General features: G+C 41.6%; 1 protein-coding gene across 1 annotated transcript in view; it reads right to left on the minus strand.

Moving 5' to 3' along the window:
• PIK3C2G (phosphatidylinositol-4-phosphate 3-kinase catalytic subunit type 2 gamma) overlaps positions 1-24,071 on the minus strand; it is a 1,914,223-nt gene that overhangs the window by 440,013 nt on the left and 1,450,139 nt on the right. The window contains exon 22 of the mRNA XM_086920790.1: positions 6,580-6,709. Coding sequence (XP_086776916.1) covers positions 6,580-6,709 — 130 coding nt within the window. The remainder of the gene's footprint in view (positions 1-6,579; positions 6,710-24,071) is intronic.

A 24,071-nucleotide genomic window follows, 5' to 3' on the forward strand; every position in this document is an offset into this window, starting at 1 on the left:
GCCCAATGCAGGTATGGAGGCCTGCTTGAAAAATCAGACCACTTGCCTGTGATTGCTTTTAAGTAAAACTAACTTTGTATTTAATGCAAGCTTATTTTCCTTATAAGAAAAGTTTTATTTCTTTTTTAAGTTGAAAAGTTGGACCACTTGAGCAACTTTTTTTTACATTTTTCCAAGGGAAAGCCAACCCAAGGAGACCACTTTCCATTTGCAAGTGCTTTACCATCCCCTATGAGGTGTAGCTAAAATTTCAACATTTTGAGACTGGATTTAAGTCGCAAAACATTGAATCATATAAAATCCAAGTCATTATTTGAAAGGGACACGTACAACACACCCTTCCCACACCTAATTATTTTACATTTGGAATTCCACTATAGGTGTCTGAAAAGTTTTCCAACTTGTATACAGGGGTTCGTACATCTAAAAAAGCATATCAACATTAGCAAAAGCCGATTGGAGCATTTGTAACAGTTAAATGTTAATATATCTGGCCCTAGAATCCAATATTTGAGACTGCAAAGATATAGCTATTCTTCCCACCAATTCATTTCAGAGTGAACATCCAATTGCACAAATGTTATCTGTATTGCTCTCTAAACAAAAAAAATATATATATAATACTGTATGGCTTGATAACTCTGGTGATTAATGTTCCTGTTAGAGAAAGATCAGCTAGTGGTGGTTTTGACTCATCATAAGGTAGCACAGAGGATTTATATGACTGCTACAAAGAAAGTGTTCCATGCAGATTACAGAAAGGTATTTTGTGTGGATGGCACAGTGGTTACTGATCTTGTCACAGACATCCTTTTAAAACTTTCAGTTCATTCTTTACAATTCTAATGTAGCCCAGTGTCCTATGAGCAATCATCAAAGAGCTACATGCAAATTGTATGGTATGGTTTAGAATGTTATGTTTTTTCCACCATCTTGTAGTATCCTAATGTTGCTAAAAAGGGTACATTTGAGTAGAAATGCATTCTCATTAGTAAAGTCAACCCCAACTACCGAGATACATTTTAAATCATGAGTCTGTGCTTCTCGAGACCTAACACTCTTCAAATATACTGTCCACTAGTATGGGTGAAATGTAATTCATTCACCTTGCCACCCTTATTGTCTTATCTAACATTTTCAGTAGACTGATTTACACATGTATGATTCTTTCTCTCCCTATATTCTGTGTGTGATGTAAAGTGCTCAACACCCTACAATGGTATGAGTAGTGCTATAAAACAATTGAAATGCATGTGAAGGAAGTGCAATGGAGAGACAAAGGACACGTTTAGAGGGTTCTAGTGAAAGAATCAGTGGAGAAGGTGGTCTTTGGGGGTGACAAAAAAGAGATCCGAGAAAAGGGAGGCACCAGCGCTAAAGGCGGCTTTGTTTTGCACTTCCTTTCGATGAATTTTGAAGACATCTGTAATAACAGGATATTACTTTCTTTTGCATCATATTCATTACTCTAAAAGGAGACAACAGCCCGCCAAGGACAGCAATGACACATTTCTACTGTATCCTGCTAACTTCCTGTTGCCGTACTTCAACTAATACCATGTTCTAGTGCTCCTAACCAATATTCATTATGCCATGTGGCATCCAGTATTCATTCACCCCACATACTGGCTGTCAGCATATTTCAGTGCTATGAACTCTCACCACTGAGGTATTAGTGGGTCACAAACTCAAATTCTGCCAAGGCTGACTCCTCTGTCCTTCCGTCTCAGGTGGGTATATAGATTACCAATCAAAGGGGTCAAAATAATATGTACTATTTACAGCACTTATTAAGAGCAGATGCCTAATATGAAGCACTATATAAAAACATGCCATTATTATTATTAATATGATGAACTGGAAACCCTGCAAGATGATCCAGAACCAATCCATCTCTACTAGCCTCCAATGCTGCCCAGAATCTAACCTCCCAAACCTTGAATTTAACTACTTACAAGCTAATCTGCATAGATCCACATAGTGCACTAATAACACCTGCTCCTATACTGGAAATAACTAACCCTGGGCGGTGAACTCCACTCCTTTCATGGAGTTTTCTGCACTCTGCGGAGCACGCAGAGTTCCCAAAGCAGAGTTTGTTTCCTCAAACGTGCTTGCCGACGTCAAGCCTGCAAGCACAAGCAAGGAAAACAGAGATTTTTCCTTACTCACACTCGCCAAGGTCTAGTTGGCAAGCACAAGTGCGCAAAATCAACCTCCTGGTGAGATTTCTCAACGGGGTGGTTGGATTTCTCAATGCGAGTGGGGTCGCAAATACTCATATTGAGAAACCTTACGTTCGCTTTGAGAAAGCTGCAGCTTGAATAGAAAATCTACTCGAGCGGCATAAAGGAAGGTGCACCCTCTTGTGCTGTACGTGGTGCCATTTGCAATAATTTGGCAGCGCTTGACAAACACCCATCGGTCAAAATCACAGCGAACTGCATGATCCTAACGCACTCTGCCACTCATGGAACTCCGCGTAGCGTGGCTGAGTTTTTTATCACAAACCCTACCTAGGCCCAGAAATAACCACCCTCCAGAAGCGTTTGAGTTTAGAGTATTCCCATATCGTATGAAAGAAGGTACTCTCTCCCCAAAATATATTTGAATAGATGTGAATAAATGCTGCTGCTATAACTATGTAAGTAAGCTTCCAATTCCTCACTGTTTGTCGGTGCAACAGGAATCAGATGTGCGGGCCTAATTCAACATTACCTAGATGAAAGGCTAATTATTTTCTGTGGAATTAAATATGCGAATATAAGAGAATTAAACTATAACTCATGAACCATACTTCTGAAAATAAGATTTTCAATACAGTACATAATTAGCTACTGGCTTATAAGAAGGGGGATCACTGCCCTCAAACAAATAGCTTCATTAATTTTTTAGCAGGGACAACTCCGAGTTCAGTAGCCTAGATAAGAGAGAACCGTGTAATAATTAAGGTTATATTAGGTAGTAGGTAGAAACAGCTAAAATGGGGTCTGCCGTTGACAACATCAGGGATTAGATGTATGCAGGAGGACGCTCCACCACTTCCACGTTTTTCATTTTTTAAACTATGTTTGTATTTGATCCTATTATGACAACACAAGAGACAATATTACTGTTAAGGCACACTGCACTAGTATGTGCCGCAACACACCGTTAACTGGATGCACCGGGCACAGACCAGGCTAGTGCACCCTATCACAGTTAATGCACTGCCCTTACCATGCCATCAACTTGAACCTGCCCTGGGGCAGTGCACTAGTGAAAGGCAGACTTTCACTTTGAATGCAGCAGCTGGATTGCACTTCAAAGGCAGACAAATTCCTCCTGCAGGCAGATGTAATGAGAGGCTATGGGACCCTAATCTCCCCTGTTAAAGGACTCCCTTGGTGGGTGCACTAACAGTGCAACACCTGAATGTGGGAAACAGTAAGGGTGCCCTCAACCGCTCGTGTGGGCTAAGGTACTGGAGTAAAGGCAAAGTGTTTCCTCATTTGCATCGAGTCAATCCTCCAGTAATGGAATGCCCCTTTAGAGACTGGCAGGCATTTAGTTCCCATGCAACTATATTAAAGAAGTGGCAGTACAATCATCATAAGCCCTTTCTATCATAATAAGGTCCCCTATGTGGTGCAAACAATAAAGACACATGCCCATTGCACCTCCAAGTGCTGCAGCAACAAATGATGGACGGAAGGCTGAATAAATCAAACATTCTGCCCCAGTCAAGAGATCATTTCGGGCTGGACTGTTACATGAAGCACTGGATCAAGACTGGTTTGCATATGGCTATATCCAAACTAGGGTGGCATAGTGAGCAAAAGAGCGATGGATTTAACACAGATCTCTTGACTGGGGTGAATGTTTGATTCATCTAGCATTCTGTCCATCATTTTATGCTGCATTACTTTTCACCCTGAGTGAGATGGATAGAATGTATGTCATTACATCACATGCCAATACCACGCGTGCCATTACAACGTGGGTATTACTACGCGATGTCAATGACAATGACATGCCATTACATCGCAAAATTTTACCACGACTATGCTTTAACCACGCATACCAATACAACACAAAGGCATATGTGGTAAAGCTATACTCGTGGTTGAAGTTTGCACGGTAAGTGACTTTACCGTACCCCAGCACAACCCTACAATAACAGTACACTACCTTGCATGACCCACCACACTACCCTAAAACACTACAACACTACCCTAAACCCTAAAAAACTACATTACCCAAACACTACAACACTACCCTAAAAACCTAAAACAATACACAAACACTACAACACTCCAACACTACCCTAATCCCTAAAACATTACACTACACAAGCACTACAACAATACCCTAAACCCTAAAACACTACACAGACAGTACAAAACTACCCTAAAACCTAAAACACTACACAAAAACACTACCCTAAACCTTAAAACACTACACAAACACTACAACACTACCCTAAACTCCAAAACACTACACTACCCAAAAAGAACACTAGAACACTACCCTAAAACACTACACTACACAAAAATCACAACACTACCCTAAACCCTAAAACACTACACAAACAGTACAACACTACCCTAAAACACTACACAAACACTACAACACTGTCCTAAACCCTAAAACACTGCACTACACAAACACTACAACACAACCCTAAACCCTAAAACACTACATCACACAAACACTACAACACTACCCTAAACCCTAAAACACTACATCACACAAACACTACAACACTACCCTTCACCCTAAAACACTACACAAACACTAAACACTACCCTAAAACCTAACACACTACACAAACAATACAACACTACCCTAAAACACTACAGTACAACACTACCCTAAGCCCTAAAACACTACACTACACAAACACCACTACACTACCCTAAACCCTAAAATACTACACTATACAAATATTACAACACTACCCTAAACCCTAAAACACTACACTACAACACTACCCTAAACCACTACCCACACTACTCCCACCCCTACACTACCCTAAACCACTACGACACTACACCACTACCCTAAATTAATACCCACACTACTCCCACCCCTACACTACCCATAACCCTAAAACACTACCCCTAGCATGACTCCCACACTACCCTAAACCTTAAAATACTACAACACTACCCTAAACGCCTACCCACACTACTCCCACCTATATACTACCCTACAGCCTAAAACACTACGACACTACAACACTTCCTTAAACCACTACCCGCACTACTCCCATCCCAAGCACAATCATCCTTACCTCACTTTCTTTGTGGTTCCTCTCCAGCATCGCCGTCTCTGCTCCCAGTTCCTGCTTTCTGCTTCACGACAAGGGGGGTGCATGTTGTTGTGAGGAAACGGAAAAGCCTCTGTTTCCTCACAACGAGATGGATCGGCAGTACATTGCATGTGCTGTACCAGTGCATGAGATATAAAAACACACGTAGTAATGGCGACGTGTTGTTACATCGCATGCGTTGTTAAGCTTGCGATGTAATGTCATTGCGGGGAAACAGCCTCGTTTTAATGGCTGTTTCCTGATGGGTATGGCCAGATGTGGGTCCCTTGCTCGCTGTGCCACTGGATTGAAGCTAGCCTGGCTGATGAGGAGTGTTACCCTGAAACTGGTCCCAGGATGTTCATTTCTGGTCCAGGGAGATCCCGACTTGGCAGTACGGGCTGGACTGTTCCCATGAGAAACAGGGTCAAGTTTGATTTGCATATGGCTGGGTCCAAACTGTTGTGGCATAGTGAGCAAAAGAACAATGGATTTAACCCAGATCTCTTGACTTGTGGTGAATGTCACACTGCCCCTCAAAAGCACTTTCAAAATACAGCCCCTGATTGGGTGGAAGATATTGGAATACAGTCTCCAGGATATTAAAGAGCACAGCCAAAATAAAGGGTGCATATCACACACATTTCTGTTCCTTTTTCTTACGTCTCTCTTTCATGTTGTACAATGACTTCAGCATCTTACATATACACCAGGAAGTACAGACTTAAAGACACAATACTTTAATGGCATAATCACAGACCTGTACAAATGCAGGTGGGTTTTTTCTTATTTCCCAATGTTCACTGGACCATGGAATACCAAATGGGTGTGAATTCTGACCACTGTTGTGCATTTCAATTCTAATTGTTAGGAGATAGGTTGTTGGTTCCTAGCAAATATTTTCATATTTTAGTACTCACCTGAATTCTGGCCTGGATTCATACACAACTCTACCTGATATATTATATTGTCCTGTCCTATATCATCAGCCATCACCAGCAAGAAATTATTCCTTTGAATCAATATCAAAGACCAGGTGAAACCTGCATCCACAGCCAGAGACATTTTGAGGAAGAGACAACATAGATTTTCAGCCATCACAATCATTCACTGAATTATTGTGGTGATACATATTACATAATGCTCTCCTTTACTAGATTTGAAAGTCAATTTATTTGAAGAGATATTTAAATTAATTCAATGTGGCATGTGTTAAATATGATAATAGGCAACTTCTGCAACAGTTTGTGCAATGTTTGTGCATCACATCAATAAGCCATGCCAACCTTGTCCTTTTCCAGTCGATTGGCATTTATAGATGATCATGCGCATGTCCAGTCCCTCCTGCATCCAGATCCTGTCCATGACTCTAATGATCTGAAGAACAAGCATATCCTGGCGGAGATCATCTCCTGCCTGAAAAAAAATGTGAGTTGATATATTTAAAGACAACCATTTACAAAGTAGTTTTTATTTTCAACATAAGCTATGGCGTTTCATTAACATAAAATATTTGCCAAAATGATCCAAATACGCAAGTGAAGTTAGTCATAAAAAAGAATACTGTCTGAAACTTACAATCAATTGCCTGTCAGCAATGTTTGTGCATTTTATTAATATTGGAAGGCTTCTTCAAACCAATGAAAAACAATGATCAAACTAAGAGGTTGCATTAAAGAAGTCTGTCTCTGTCTACTCATATACAAATAGATTTTCAGATTTTTAAGAAAGTACTTCAAGTTACATTATCAGCATAATTTAATTCATATTAAATTTGTTTCATTTACTTTTAAATCCCCTATGGTTGTAAACAATTATAGGGAAACATCCCACTATTATGATAGTCCTAGGACATGAGGTACCACAGATCCCTGGACCCTTAACAAGTCAAAGTAAACAAAAAAAACAATTTCGGTAAATTAGATTCTCTAAGAAGGTCAGACATAGTCAATGTATTCATGTGGTGTGAGCTTAATCCTAAAACATTGTGAATAAAAATGTATACCTGTTGAATTAAGAAAGTTCTGATGTTAGTGGTATCCTAAAATGGTTAAAAATAACAACTAATTTTGTTTTTCATGTAAGAAGATTTTGAGCCCTGTTTTAAAGAGAGTTTGAAACAATTTTATTGACTATTCCTAAACCATTTATGGTCTGACCATTTGACCACTGAAGAAACAGCTGAAATTAGGTAATTATCATCACAAGGACACTTGTGAACCTTCTGTTTGCCTAACCCTGTCTCTGCAATGATAGTTTCCTCCTTTGTAGAAGCACCACACAAAAAGTATGTGGGAATCAAAAAGCCCTCATCCCTCTAGTTACAACAAATCTACCTTCAAAAAGCTCAGCAGAATGTAAGAAGTCACCAAATAAATCCATCAAGTACTGTTCATCTTCAGCTGGATGAAGATATCATCCTCCAGAGATGCAATCATACCCTTCAGATGACTGCTCTCATACCCAGCAAACACATTGTGAGGCGTCTTCTCCCCTGCATGTCTCCAGCACTTCGCGGTTCATCGGGGAGGGGGGGGGGGTGGCTGGAGGGGGTTAAATGCTGCCAGAGCTGTTTTTATCATAATGGTCTCCATAAATGTTAGCATATGGTATTTATATACCACAAACCTAGCTGATTGGCAGCAGAGCGATGTACAGGATTCAATGCAAAGATACAGTTAATGTGGGATTTAAGAGGGTCCTGAATTCTAAAAGCGAAAGTGGACATTAACTGTCTCATGATGTTCAGTTTTGCAATTCTTTGTCTTCAGTCAAATGGTGACTTGGCTGTGGGTGTGTTGAGATTTGCCAGAGTTGATGGGCCTGTCAGAAAGATAGGCAGGGTGCCGGCTGTAGCAGCTTTGAAGAGGATGCAACTGGCTTTGAAGATGGTCTTGACTAGCAAGATATGCTAATACCATCACTCAGTGGAGTTCATTTTTCCGACCCTTGATGAAACATGTTGCTATATGTATTAAGGCAGGCTCAATGTGGAGCCTTGGAGGCTGTGGAGTAGGGAATGACCATCTTTGCAGCATTACAAAACTTAATGAGTTGCAGTCACTACCCTACAGCTCTGTCTGCACATTACATCGACACAAAGCTTTTCCTAAGCTGTTCGCCTGGATTCTGCAACACCATCTTTTTTCAGATCAGGTTCTAGAAAGATTCTACTTAGTTGACTAGTAGGAGGTGGGGCATCTGAATCCCCTTGAAAAAAACAGCAGGAGCATCTCAGAATGAACTCCCTCTACAATTTACACCCTCTGGCACTCAGTCCACTCAACCTGCTACTGTCAGATATCCAGATAACAGAACCTGCATTGAAGCTGGAAGAAAATACCTGCTCTTCTGTGTGGATAGTCCTGCTTTCCAGAGTTTATACTTTCTAAATAGTTGGGACACAATTCAATGGCATCTAAAAACAAAAGAATAGTAGAGGAACGCTAGGGACTCCACAAAATTGCCCAGTGTGGGTATTTTTATGAATGACTAGTAAACAAGGCTACCTTGTTTTATCATAATTTGCAATGGAGGTCCTCCTCTTCTGAAAGTTTAAATGCATTCTTGATGGACTGCCAACCTGCTTTTATGTCTCTCCCCACTTACTTTAAAGCATGACCACTAAATAGTGATAAGACATTTTAATTTACATTTTTAAAATCTGGAAAATCATCTTTGTAAACAGCTAGAAAGCGACATGCAAATCCTACAACTTAATCAAATAAGTACTGGCCCCACATTTATATCCTGCCATAAACTGGACTCGCTGTTCTCTAATATTGAAAAATATTTATATTTCTTCTTTAGTCTGGTCGGATCACTCCATCATTAGCTTCTCGTTTTCATAACCCTCAATTCAAAAACCTACTTCTAAAATCCCCAATACTCTGAAAAGGCTTCTGCGCAACATTATTATCGAATCCTTTTCAAATCACTTTAGTCCCCCAGAATTAGATAAAGATGCTCCTCACAAAAGCTACTTGGTGAAATTTATTTTATATCCAAATTTATAGACAACTCTGCACCTTGGGAAAAGGAATGTATCCGTTATGCGCACTCCATCTGAGACATGGTATTCTCCTGAGATGAGACTTGAAAAGAGGAAAGGCAAATCTTCTGAGCAAACTTAGAGACTCTCAAAATGTCCATCTGATCAAGTCTACAAACACTAATTGAATGAGTATCATAGATTGCTTCAGAGAGGTAAGAAACATTACTCCTTCAGAAAGTTAGAAGACCACAGCAGTTCATCTAGAGAACATTTTAAAATGTTAAAAGAGCGTTCCAAGCTTATCATCCCTTCAGTCCCCAACTGTGAAGCAATAGCTAAGTACTTCACAGATAAGATCGATAAAATATATTTCTACTTTTGATACTCAATCTTCCCTAACAGAGTTCCCAATCAGGGTCACACCCGGAAGCAAGAGCCCATTTGGGGAGTCTCAGTAACATATCAAGGGAACAGGTGCAGAATCTCCTCTCTTGAAACCTGTCCCCATTTTATTTTCTTTAGCTAGCCCCCATCCTAAGTCAAATATTGTAACTCTTCTTTGATGAATGTTGTGTAGCCAGACACCTGGAAGCAAGCACTAATCCTCACCTTGGCCCAAAAAGTTGGAAAAAATGCATCCAGTCTATATAGCTACCACTCTATTTCCTTGCTTCTGTACATGCCCAACCTCCTAGAAAGACTTGTTAGCAGTCAGCTGCCTGCATTCTTAGAGGACAACAATAGTATGGACTCTTGCCAGATTGGTTTCAGAGCCAAGAACAACACAGAATCCACACATCTTGCTGTTCTGGACAACATTAGAATACATAGATCTGGGCAAGTCTGTTGTCCTGATTCACTTGGTCTTTCTGTGGCATTTGATACTGCCTTGCACAGCCAAACGATAAAAAAACATAATGAGATAGGTATCCATCATACAGCATTACAATGGTTTGGATCTTTCCTGAGCAAAAAGGCTCAGTCTGTTCAGTTGAACACTGTTAAATCATCCCTACATAGCTATAAATTCAGTGTACCACAAGGCTTTCAATGTGTATGTCGCATCTCTTGCCTAGATGGTCAGAAAGTGGGGATTCAGGATATGCTCATATGCAGATGATACCCAACTGGTCATCTCAATAAGGAAGAAGCATAAGGAGACCAGAAAAAACCTTTCTGGCAGTCTCTCTGAGGTCGACAGCTAGATGATGGCTCACTGCTTAAAACTAAATGCCAAAAAACTGATATTTTATTATTCGGTTGTAGACCCTCAGGCTTGGGATGAATCATGTTGGCCTGCATCCCTTAGACCTTTGCCTGAGTGAAAAAAGCACACACAAAAAGTAGGATTCCTTATCGGTGGGTCTTTATCTAGGAAGGAACAAGTAAATGCCACTTGCGGCAAATGTTTTGGCTTACTCACACTCCTCGGAAAACTATTCCATTAGATTCCAGCCGACTAGCGCAGAACTATGGTTCAAGCCCTAATTGTCAGTAGATTAGACTATGGAAACGCCCTATATATTTGGATGGCTGACCATCTTTTTACTCACCTGTAGGTGATACAAAACACATCTTTGAAACTCATCTGCAATAAAAGGAGGTACAATTCTGTCTACTTCAAGCCCTACACTGGTTGCTCATATGAAAGAGAGCAAACATTTACGATTCTCTGCCATGCTCACAAAGCCCTTCATGAATCTTGCTTTGTGATCCTTCGATGCTAGGTCAGGATTTGCAAACCTAATAGAAATTTGAGATCGGTAAATAGATCCTGAGCCAAAACCAATTGTGTCAAAAACGTTAGAGCCATAGGCCACTCTTCTACCTATCTGGTAGGAGCCCAGTGGAATCTACTAAGCCTGGATTTCGGCCTCCCTAGTGACTACATCAGATTCAGAAAAAAAAATCAAACTTGACTCTTCCCAGAGTAACTGATTCGATCAACCAAATTGACCTTCTCTCAGTATACTAGTTGATAAAACGAGTGGCAGTATTAATGCTGTAGTTACAAGAAAAAGGTAAACCCAGAGTCACTGGGACCTGGGTACTAGACAGTATATAATAGAGTGGTCCCAGTATATTGGTGGCTTTCACATAGAAGGGAGAAATTAACAAATCAAAAACTAACATTCAAGGTGTTGAATGAGAGAGTACACAATATTATTCAACCAATGTTATTTAATCACATTGGAGATATGCATCTTATGCAGAGAATACATCGTAGGGAAACCTAACAAGGTAACAAAATTCACATGAATAGTGCCCATGGAAGGGGGGAGGGAGTGCAAGATGGTAGATGGTGATAAAGAAAGTTTGTGGTGGTGACAAAATATCACAAGCAATTCTGGTATATATTGTTCATATACCGGATGGTCAAAGTACACATAATATATACATAGTCGCCATATAACACATGAAGTCACAGTCTATTCATTACTGTTGATTGGGTATTGGCGAGAGTTCTAATGTCGACATTTCGACCCCTTTTCCCGTAGGCAGTTTGAACCTTACTTGCGGGGTCTTCCTCAGGGCAACTGAGAAGTGGTAAGGGCTTGGTGCACCAAAAGAGAGAGGGATGGTGTGTCATTACCTAACTGCAAACAGGAAAAAATAAAAGCAGAGTCCCAATACGATGGGTATTGTTACTTAATATTATCATGAGTGCTGGGTGCTGGGGCAGGGGGTGTCTCTCACAAATCAATTGTGGAGCAGGGGGGCTCCTTGGCTCTCCATGAAACACTGTAGGGTAGGAGTGAGGTGTCACCTGTGTAGTAAAGGTGACGGTTAGCCAAACTAATAGGCATGGAGAAAATTCGCAATCTGAATTTGAAAGGCCACTACGCACTTACTGAGAGTACGTATATAGCATACAAAGGTCCAATCTATCAAAGGATTTCTTCTCTGGTGGGCAGGATAGTCCCAAACTTCTATAAGAATGTTGTCAAGCATGAATCAATCAAGGGTAGCACGTGGAATAAATCTAAGGAGGAGACGAGAGACCAGCTAGTACATAGGTCCAGAACGGCATTCTGTTAGTAGTTAAATAATGAGGGGCGAACAGTAAGAAACAACACTGATGAAATAAAATTGGTGACCGGCGCAAGTTAGACCGGCATAAGCGGTGGGCATGCATCGCAATAGTGTAGGCATTTGAACTGGAGTGGAAAGTGATTTCCTTATCTTCTACTGTGAGGGTGTAAAGGCATCTGGAATTGCCAAGATCGTGAGGCTGTCGCAAGTATTACTTAAACATAAGGGTCCGCTGCTCGGAAAACTTCAGGTTTTAATGGATGCAGTATATTCCAAAAACCTGAAAAAAGCTGGAAAAGGCTTGGGCCGCCGTGAGTAATATGTGTTAAAAAAGGGGAGTAGAGTCAATCTAGCAAAATCCGTCCACTATTGTCCGGCGAGAGGATGTTCGATAAAAGAGGCCCAGCGTCGGCATACGTTTAGAATCGTGGGGGCCTTAGAATCCGTGAAAAATTGCTGTAATAAGTTAAATAAAATGGGTATACATTCATGATACTGTGATTAGCAGTTACCGTAAGTGAATAAACAAAGGTGAGCAATCAGTGAAGGTTATGCGGTTTAGAATATCCAAAACCTTATTGCTAACATGGTCCGTTAGACCCATCTACAAATAACTAGTCAAAATGAAAAATAAGATTAGGCACGGTAGTTCTCGGTCGCAAGGAGCCGGGATGTAGATAAATTATGCTGACAAAGTGACGGGAACAATCGCAGGACACTTATTACTCACCGGGCCGGAAACTCGCCGGTAGCGTACGGAACAACCTGGACTCGGCGTGCTGCTGCTTGGATTTAAGGAAAAGGCTACGCTTTAAGCGTGCACGTGAGCACTATGCGTGACACGTCAGGCGAGCGTCTGAAGTGAAAAAAGACTCAGCCGCCAAGGGGGGGGGGGGGAGGTATTTTGTTAAAAACATATTACAGGTGTAGAGGAAAGGGGGTTATTTTAAAGGGGCTTGGGGTGGTGGAATTACTTCATATTGACACAGAAATCTGGAATAAGTCTCATCTAAAAATAATGGTACACGTATTATTCTACAGCATCATGACTTCATATTGACACACAAATCTAGAATAAGTCTCATCTAAAAATAACGGTACTCGTATTATTTTACAGTATGGTGGGACCCACGATTTGGATGACACATCGTAAAGAACATGAAGAATAAATGTTACTAAGAAACAACAATTTTCAAAGGATTCACACATCATTTTCTACATCATGGCTCCAGTGAGTGCAACAGTAGGGAAAGCGTTGGATAGCGGGAGAGTTAAAATTACTATTCCCAGTCCAGAGAGTGCAACAGTAGTGAAAGTGTTGGATAGCATAGGGGTAAAAATTACTAATCCCACTCCAGAGAGTGCAACAGTAGAGAAAGCGTTGGATAGCATAGGGGTAAACATTACTATTCCCACTCCAGTGAGTGCAACAGTAGAGAGAGCGTTGGATAGCGGCAGGGTAAAAATTACTATTCCCACTCCAAAGAGTGCAACAGTAGGGAAAGCGTTGGATAGCGGGAGAGTTAAAATTACTATTCCCACTCCAAAGAGTGCAACAGTAGGGAAAGCGTTGGAAAGCGAAGGAGTAAAAATTACTATTCCCACTCCAGTGAGTGCAACAGTAGAGAAAGCGTTGGATAGCGGGAGGGTAAAAATTACTATTCCGACTCCAGAGAGTGCAACATTATGGAAAGCGTTGGATAGCAGGAGAGTTAAAATTATTATTCCCACTCCAGAGAGTGCAATAGTAGTGAAAGTGTTGGATAGCGTAGGGGTAAAAATTGCTATTCCCACTCCAGTGAGTGCAACAGTAGGGAAAGCGGTGGATAGCGTAGGGGTAAAAATTACTATTCCCACTGCAAAGAGTGCAACAGTAGGGAAAGTGTTGGATAGCGTAGGAGTAAAAATTACTATTCCCACTCCAGTGAGTGCAACAGTAGAGAAAACGTTGGATAGCGCTAGTGGTTAAAATTACTATTTCCACTCCAGAGAGTGCAACAGTAGGGAAAGCGTTTGATAGCGGGAGAGTTAAAATTACTATTCCCACTCCAGAAAGTGCAACAGTAGGTAAAGCATTAGATAGCGTAGGGGTAAAATTTACTATTCACACTCCACAGAGTGCAACAGTAGGAAAAGTAAATACTTCATATATGAATAAAAATAAATTAAAAATTAATACCAAATACAAATTAATTAAAAGTAATTAACAATTTTATATGATATAATAATTAATCAATTAAAAATACAAAAAATATATTACAATTAATTACATTTTAATACAAATTATTTACCAATTAATTAATTAATTAACAATTAAAAAAAAATTAAAAATTACAACAACAAAACCAATCAATAAATAACAATATTTAATTATTTACACTTAAATTACTTCCCACCTTATTCCCCTATAAACCCACAACTCGCTACAGAAAATAAATTAATAAAATTAACATAATTATCAATTAAACTATTAATTAAAATGAATTACCAATTATATTTTAATTAATTACCAATTAATAATTTATATATCAATGAATTCCAAATAAATACCCAAAAATTAAAACAATTTAAATAATTATAATTAAATTACTTCCCACGCTATTCCCCTATAAACCCACAACCCGCTACAGAAAATACATTAATAAAATGTACATAATTATCAATTGATCAATTATTAATGAACAATTATATTTTAATTAATGACCAATTAAAAATTTAAAAATCAATTAATTAAAAATAAATACCAATAAATACATTAAAAAAATAATTATATTTAAATTACTTCCCACCCTATTCCCCTATAAACCCACAACCTGCTACAGAAAATACATTACAATTAACATAATTATCAATTAATCAATTAATTTAAATAAATAACAATTATATTTTAACTAATTACCAATTATTAACAATTAATTCAAAATAAATACAAATAAATAAATTAGCATATTTAATTAATTATAATTACATTACTTCCCACCCTATTCCCCTATATACCCACAGCCCGCTACAGAATTATACTACGCAAAAATTAAATACTATGAAATTAATTAATTAAAATAAATTATAAAATAAATATACACTTTTCACACATATATTGACTTACCTTAAATTCGATATTTTTGTTGTCTATATTCTGTGCATTCTATATTTTTGTTGTCTATATTCTGTCATTCTATATTTTTGTTGTCTATATTCTCTCATTCTATATTTTTGTTGTCTATATTCTGTCCATTCGATATTTTGTCCATTTTATATTTTTGATTCAATATTAATGCTATTCTATTCGATATTTTTGTAGTCTATATTCTGTCCATTCGATATTGTGTCCATTCTATATTTTTAACTCGCTAATAATGTAACTCGATATTAAAAACTCGATATTTTGAGTGTATACCAGCAAAAGCATGTTGAAACAGACTCACCAATGGGTATAGTAACCCCTTTACTGCTCCGAATGTTCTAGTGAGCGGGCGGGGCCACGACGGCCAACGGACGTGCGCAGCACTACAAAGGTAGTGCACACGACGGCCGTTGTCCGTCAGAAGCAGCCATGAGGTTAATGAACAAATGGGGAATCTTTTACTTGTTAGTCTGTCTGGCCACAGCGACGAGCAGTATTAATGCTGTAACATCTTACACTGAGGCCCAGATAACGATGAGACTCAGAAAGCCTCCGACCACAGTTTGGAGGCTTTCTGAATTTCATTGCGGGTTTCAATTTCGACCGCAGCATTATGAAGCAGGCAGTCGAAAGTGCAACTGACCGGTTATTCTAGCTGGATTCCAACCAGTCGGAGGCCTGCCCGTAATCCCTATGGATGGCGTTTATGCCGTGGGGATTATGATATTGGTTTCTTACAGGCTTTCAGAAAGGCTTTCCATGTCAGGCTTTCCGACATAGAAAGCCTGTCGAAAAGCAACATTGGGGCCCACTTCACACCCTGTGGCCTCCGGTTGGGGGCGATTCGCTTATTTCCCATTTCTCTATGGGAGCTTGTGCTACGGCCGGCTTATGGTGAAAGCACAAGCTCCAATAGAGAAATGAGAGTATGCACCATGTGCAGTAGCATTCTGATGCTACAGTTGGGACCGCCAACCGGAGGTCCGTCAGTCCCGATTAAGCAACCGGCGACATCGTAATTAGGCCCTAAATATTTTCGCCATTACAATGACAACAAGAACTAAATATAGAATCTAAATATATTTTGTTAAAATTATTATTTGGATAATGTACATCAAGGTAATATTTATAAAATTAAAATGGCATGTTGGTAGAAATAATTTGAATATATGCAGTTTTAAAAATAATGAAAACATGTATTTTTAAATAAAGATGCATTTATATATTTTAAATAACAGTGTCAAGTAATTTTTTTAAAACCTCTTTATAGCATTGTATAGCATGTTTCAATTTTAAGTATACAAAATATACATAATACAATAAGCATTGCAAAGCCAATAGGTCTGACCTTGGCAAGAGTTTATTTCATTGCTATGTAACAATTTAGTGGAACTATATTACTGTCATAGGGATACACAACAGGTGGATAAATAACTGTGTGAAGGGGCGTTGCTCTAAAATGCAAGTGAGGCATTAAGTGCTGGGCATTGTCCTAACACGAACTACAGAGGTGTGGAAGTCGCCTTGACACAAAGCCAGGAACACAAGTGCCCAATTTACTTAAGTGCTTAAAGGTGCACAGAGATGCACTGCGATCAAATAGCAAGAAGCGGAAGGAAACAGCAATGACAAAATCAGCAGCCAGAAGTGAACATCAAGTTCACTACTGGTTATTGGATGTCCACATTGTGCTAAGGAAGAATTCTGTCATTCAGGGTGAGCACCACCAGTGGCTGAAGTAGCCTGACCTAGTACCCCATGCTTTATGCTGTGATGTGTGGAAACAACGGGTGAAGACCAATAACTGAAGAAGACTGAGAAAAACCCTATATATGTGGTTGATCTAAGTAATAGGCTTTTCTTAGACCCAACAGCCTGGCATAAAAGCTGAACAGTCTCATAAGCCAGACCTATAACACATATATAATCTGTATATGAATAAGTGACTGGTATATAAAAAGAAAATGTGTATATTTAAAATATTAGTAAATTCAACTAGAAAAGGTTTAATTTTTACGACATCTGCATTGCAACCTATTGATTTATATCAAGCGTCTTTCCTCTTTCGTCTTTTCAGTGTGTGGACTAAAACAACTCAGGGAGGTCTTCTCCTATCTTTCAATTTTACATTTGTAAGCTGTAAACTGGTGAATTTCCTCAATGGATGTGTTTGTACCATTGTAGTATTAGAATTGTTTTGTTTCACTTGTATTTCTCTAGGAGCAGGATCTTGGAGGTGAGCTCAACCCCCCACCACCAGGCATATCTTGGATTTTTTTCTCATTGTTGTTCCTTTTTTATTTTTTGTGCATTTTATAGGATTATTTGGGTTGTGTCTCTGTCTTTCATTGATATAATATTTCCATCAAGTGTTGTATTATAAAACATAGAATTAAATCAAATTTACTGAACCTTTATCTTTCATGATGAATGCTCTTCCACAATAGTGCATTTTTTAATTTTGGCCAAATGTCTACTGTACTTAGTAACTCAAACTGTTGTCCTTTTTTTAAATTAATTGTTTTTTTGTTTATTTATAGAAATTCTATAGAAACCCTTTGAAATAAAATAATTGTTTTATTTTTTCTGATTTTATTGGCGTGGGGTTATATAATGTTCATATTTTTCTTTATTATGCCTTTTTCATATTTGTTTCATATTTGTTTGAGAACCGTGGTACCACGGCTCAAGGGTCTCAGAAAATGCTGCATGAAGCTCACAGCTACGTGCTGTGAGTTCCATTAAGCTAGGGTTGGTGGATGAAGGATTTCAGTTAATAATACAGTTAAAATGGACTAAATGTACTTTTTTTAAAATTTCTTTCACCTGATGCAAATGTTTTCAATTGAGTAGGTTTGCTATTTTTATTTAGGGAAGGAGTTGGGGGATTTCTATATTCTTTTTGCGAATATGCCACCTAGTCAATCTCAATTCCAATAGTAATGATACTAAATAGTTTTACTTGTTAATATATTTGTATTGTTTTATTTTCTCTAAATAGCTTGGGTTTTTCTGGGTATTTGAAAAGCCTGGTATTTTACTGCGTTGCCAAGAAAGTGTAATGCAATAGATGATGTCTACCTAAGGTGCACTGAATTTATAGTTGAATCTTTAAATGTAAGTGTTGTTTTTGACTTCACCATCCATGAAGCTTTTACAACACCTAAACTCCTTTAACGGCCACATCTGCTTACCCTTTTGCTTACCCTTTTGAGCCAATTAATTGCAAAACAAAATTCACAATGGTTTCTTTGGGGTAGATGTTGTTACTGTTTTTCTTTTAACTGTACACTCTGGGGCCCTGCTGTTGAGTGTATGTGCACTAACTCCTAAAAAAATGTCAAATTGGTATACCCCTAATTGGCATATGTAACTTACCTATACATTCCTAGCAAATGGCCTGGTGGAATTTTAATTATGCCAGAGTAATTTCAATAACTACACATTACTATTGTGATGAGAAAATACCGAAATTACGTGATTATTCCAGCTTGAGAGATTAAGAAGAAACTGGGGCAAAAATTAGGCTACTGCCTAGTGCAGGAAAACAGAATGTGCTAAAAAAGGGAGAAGGTTTGCATGGGTAAGGGTTACTATTGAGTAGGAAGTGTCTTAGATTAATCCCTAACCACTGGTTAGTGTATTGACCAAATGTGGCACTATACAATCATCTCCTAGGAGTCAATTTGGACCTGTGGAAGACCTGGAGAGGAAGAAGCATTTTGTCTGTGGCCTGTGTGAGACCTTAGGGGATGGACATGTTCTTACTTGTACCTAGTACTAAGAGTAGAACTCCAAGGGTCAGTAGGCTGACCGCCTGTGTAGCTACATGGACACCAAAAGCAGTAAGAGGCCTTTCCCTGGAGTGGCAAGTTGAATAGTGGCAAGTAGAACGGACCCCCTTCACCACTCCCTTCACAACTCGCCGGACCCGCTTCGCGGGTCCCGCAGCGCGTCATCTGTTCCTGGAGGCTGCTGGTTGCTGTGGGACTATTAGGAGGAGCGCGGGGAAAGGCGAGTGGACCAGCGGGGCTGCGAGCATAGGCAGGGACTCCAGCGTCCAGGAGCCCCTGCGCGCCCAACCTGCAACACCTGGGCTGCTCTCCCCGCTGGCCACGCCTCCCGCCTATCAGTTCATGAACATACAGTTGTAGAGTTATAAGGAGAGCAGTGCCACCGCTTCGCGTGAGCGAGCGGGAGCGACCGGGAGCGACCGGGAGAAGCCCGGGACAAGGGCGGGACCGTCTGTGGCCGTCAGGGGCCGAAGGAGGCCGGGCTGGGCCCACTCCCTTAATCCCAGCCTCCAACACAAACAAGGCAATGCCGTCGCCACCACCACGAGAAACTCCATCAAGGGAGGGGGCCTCAAGCACAGGGACTTTGGACAATTATTTCAAATCTGCTAAGGGAGATGCGGGCAAGGAAAGCTCACTAGAGAAACGTAGGGCGGAGCGTAGGCGCTCCATAGAATCCATGAAAAACAGACCCTTGACTGAGATTATCCCCTACCCTATCTCCCAAGAGGAAGGTACGCCCCCTAACAGCCCAAATCCCCCGACCCTTGAGGACTTTCCCCTTCTACTTAGGGATATACCCTCCACCCCAGGGAGAGTGCCCGGGAAGCACGCAGACCCAACCCCCCTACTTTTATCCGCTACTCCGGTTAACTTGGTAACCCAAACTCCCCCTCTGCAAATAGCGAAGAAGAGTAAGCCAAAACCAAATGTTGTGGTGGAGGTGCATAGGCCTCCGCCTAGTAAACGCACTAGGAAGTCAATAGGGGGACGGGGGAAATCTAAATTACCTCATCTTGACTTCGGCAAGAAACACACTAATATACTCCTACCGGGGAAGGTTAATGAGATCACGCCTACCATTCCACCTCCTGAGGCTCAAAGCCCCACTATAGCTGTCACTACCAAGGAACCAGAGGCTAATACATTGAACAAAATCCCTACACTCACAGCCACAGGGAGTATCGAATTTTTATTCCGCTCCCTCTTGCAGCCCATTAGCGATAGTTTGAAAAAAGTTGAGATTAGGCTCACTTTATTAGAAACATCTCTTACTACCCTGAACACCTTAGTTAGTAAGCAAACTAAACTAGTGGGAACCCACCTTTCCGTAGGGGACCTTCCAAAAGTAGGAGCTTCAACAATTGCCAATAAGCCCCCCCCCCAGACCGCGCCATCTGCACCCCCTTTGCAACCACTAATGGCTATCCAACTCCACGCACAGCATAATAACCAAACTAATGGACCTACACAATCAGCAGACCATGCCCCCCATAGACCTCAGGCGGAGACTAATGCAAGATGCCAAGATGACGGTAAAGCCCCCCCACACTCTCCGGTCCGGCCAGCCCCAAGACCACGGAGGCCAGACCTCCCGCCAGAAGCCAATAGCCTAACAGTGGTTTTAGCAGGTGCCCCCCATCTAAGATCAGGGGAAAATGAAGATTATCAATCCCTTAAGAAAAAGGTCATCAAATGGCTTAATTGGAACCTACCCCTACCACCCCATTTTAACAATGAGATTATAATGGTGAGAAGGGTCCCTTGGTTAGGGAAGACCAGAAAAACTATAATAGGGGACTGTATTCTGGTAACTTTTAAAGATCCGGGCACTGTTCTGCACATCTGTGAAGGAGTAAATAGATCACTGGATTCCACCATTCAGACCCTCCCAGTATCCTTCTTCTTCCCCCCCATTCGCATGCACCAGGCTCCATCGCATGATGAATGGACAAGGGTGGAACGCAGACGCAGACACAAGGACTATGCACAACGCCCGCATTTCCAACCGCCGGACACACCCTATCTCCATTATAATCGTTTTAACTGCTTGAATGGCTTGGACGGGGTTGACTGACTCACTGTACATAAGTCAGTGACCAGGGATAATGGCTCCTCTGGACTTTCTGAACTTCCCACCGTGGCTATTGGCATAACCTCTGGCATATTGAACAATCCAGTGACCCACGATTATGGAATCAGTGGACCTCCCCAGCTATCCGCCAATAATGTAGCTACAGCTGAGGGGATAGCCAATGACTTTTTGCCTGCGGGCAACGGTTCGCTTAGACCCTCTGAGCCACTTGCACCCACTGCTGCCCTTGCCCCAGGCCTTGTGACAGAAGTGGTGCCTGGAACTATCTCCCCTAACCCCTATGGCATGACAACTGACACCCCTGAACATCTGAAGCTAATCTGCTGGAACATCGCGGGATTGGCCAACAAACTGGGTGAGCCGGACTGGGCAAACTACGTCGAGACTGGCGACGTATGTATGTTCCAGGAAACCTGGGCCAGAGAGGACTATGGGCACCAAGGCTTTACATCATTTTCCATCCCAGCAAGGTGGGAAGGCAAAGGTCGTCCATCAGGGGGGCTCACGACGTGGGTTGCATCTCATTTGGGCTGCGTGGCCACACGGTGGCCGTTTAACTCTGATGATATCCTGATGGTCTCATTATTATGGCCAAACAAAGTTAAACTCGTGCTGGTTAACATCTATTCCAGGCCGATGGGAATGGCAAAGGAATCACCAACCATTGATGAACTTTCGAATTTTTTATCTGAACTCCCGAATGATTCATATTATGTGGTGGGTGGGGACTTTAATTCTCATTTTGAGCCACTCCCTGGCCTTCTGGAAGGGTTCACATCGGAAGAAGAGGCTAGGTGGGCAGTACCCTCGGTGGAAGCTCCACCCCCGAAAGCCTGGACCCCACTAGCACTGCAAATTACTGCCCTCACTCTAAGGTTTGGACTCAGAGCCTGTAACGGGGCGAACGAAATCCAACAAACCCAGTAAAAATACTTACAATAGACTGGGGAGAGAGTCCCACTTGGACTATGTCTTGGCCCAACTAGTGAGGTGGCCGACAATCCAGGATTTTAGGGTGATGGAAAGGACCGATAGCGACCACAACGCCCTTGAGCTAGACCTTCTTCATCCAGGCCCCCAAGCTTCAGTGTCTAAAGTGGAAGGGAACAACCCCGCGCTTCTCCTGGATAACAGCAGGAGAAGAATCAGGTGGGAGCACCTGGTAACAAGCAAGGATAAACTCCCTCTGCTTTATGCGGAGATTACTCCCATCTTGGAAATCGTGGGGAGCCTTGGCATCGAGGCAAACAATAGAGACTCACAGATCAAACTGTATAAAGCCCACGAGGAACTTGTAAATGCTGCGGCACCTCATTTCACTTGTAGTTCACGAAAACCAAGGGAGAGGCCCCAAGGCAAAACACAGTGGTACAATACAGCATGCAGACGGGCCAAAACAGAACTTCTTGGAGTAATTAAGGAGGGTATAGGAGGGGAACGCCTTAAACAAAGCAGGCGAGCCTACAAGAAGCTTCTTGTCCAGGCTAAAGCAGAATGGGAGGAAAACCAGTGGGAAGAACTCAGTAAGGCCCTAGCGATCCAAGATCACTGCTTGTTCTGGAGGACCGTGAATGGGGGATCAGAGAGTTTACATTCGGCACTAGAGCCTAATATAGCACCTGGGGTGTGGCAGGCCCATTTCGAGTCCCTATATAGCTCCGAGCCGGGAGAACTCCCTGCTCCTATTGAGGTGGACTGGCCGGACTGTCAAGGGGATCCAATAACACTAGGTGAGGTTATTGCTGCTATCTCAGGTCTGGCTTCAGGGAAGGCGCCAGGACTGGACGGATTACCGGGGGACTTGTTTAAACAGGAGCCCACTGTCTGGGCGCCTTACCTTGTTGCCCTTTTCAACAGTGTTCTCGGTGGGATGGAAATACCTAGTACTTGGCTGGGGGCAGAGGTGGTCCCCATCTTTAAAAAGGGCTCGCCCCTCCTCCCAGCCAACTACAGACCGATTAGCTTGATAGATGTGGCACAGAAGCTGTTCGGTAGGGTTTTGTTGAACAGGCTTCAGGATTGGATGGAGGAGGTGGGCGCCCTCAGTCCCTACCAGGCGGGATTTAGGAAGGGGGTATCCACAGTGCATCAGGTTTTTAGATTGAATCTGATCTATTGGAGGACAGCAAAGTTCGAGGGCGGCAGTTTGTACACAATTTTTGTGGACCTACGGGCTGCCTTCGACTTGGCGCCCAGGGGGAAACTTTGGAGCGTCCTGGCAGAGATGGGTGTCCCCCCAGACATCCTAGTGATCTTGCAGAGGCTGCATCACAATAACTACGCCCGCGTGAGGTGTGGGAGGTCGGGGGAATTAACCGACAGATTCCCCGTTGGCCGAGGGGTAGGACAGGGCTGCGTGTTGGCGCCGACCCTGTTTTGCCTCTTTGTCAACGGGGTAATCGCACATCTCAATGCCACTAACTACACTGACGCCCCTAAACTAAACGGCAGCAGGGTGCCCGCAATTATGTTTGCGGATGACACACTGTTGCTATCTAAAACCCCCATGGGTATACAGAGGATACTTGATTCCTTCGTGGCTTTCTGCCTTGATAGAGGGCTAGAAATTAATGCCACAAAAACCAAATTCATGGTTTTGAACCCGAGCCAGAAACAGCGCCCGAATCCACAACTGGGAGCTGAGCGGCTTGAGAGAGTCGCCACCTTTGAATATCTTGGTGTGACCCTCAACGAATCCATGACCTGGGGATCCCACCAGAGTAGGGCAAACCTTAAAC

The sequence above is a fragment of the Lissotriton vulgaris genome, chromosome 1_1, assembly GCF_964263255.1.
Source record: "Lissotriton vulgaris chromosome 1_1, aLisVul1.2, whole genome shotgun sequence".
In the NCBI taxonomy this organism is placed as follows: Eukaryota; Metazoa; Chordata; class Amphibia; order Caudata; family Salamandridae; genus Lissotriton; species Lissotriton vulgaris.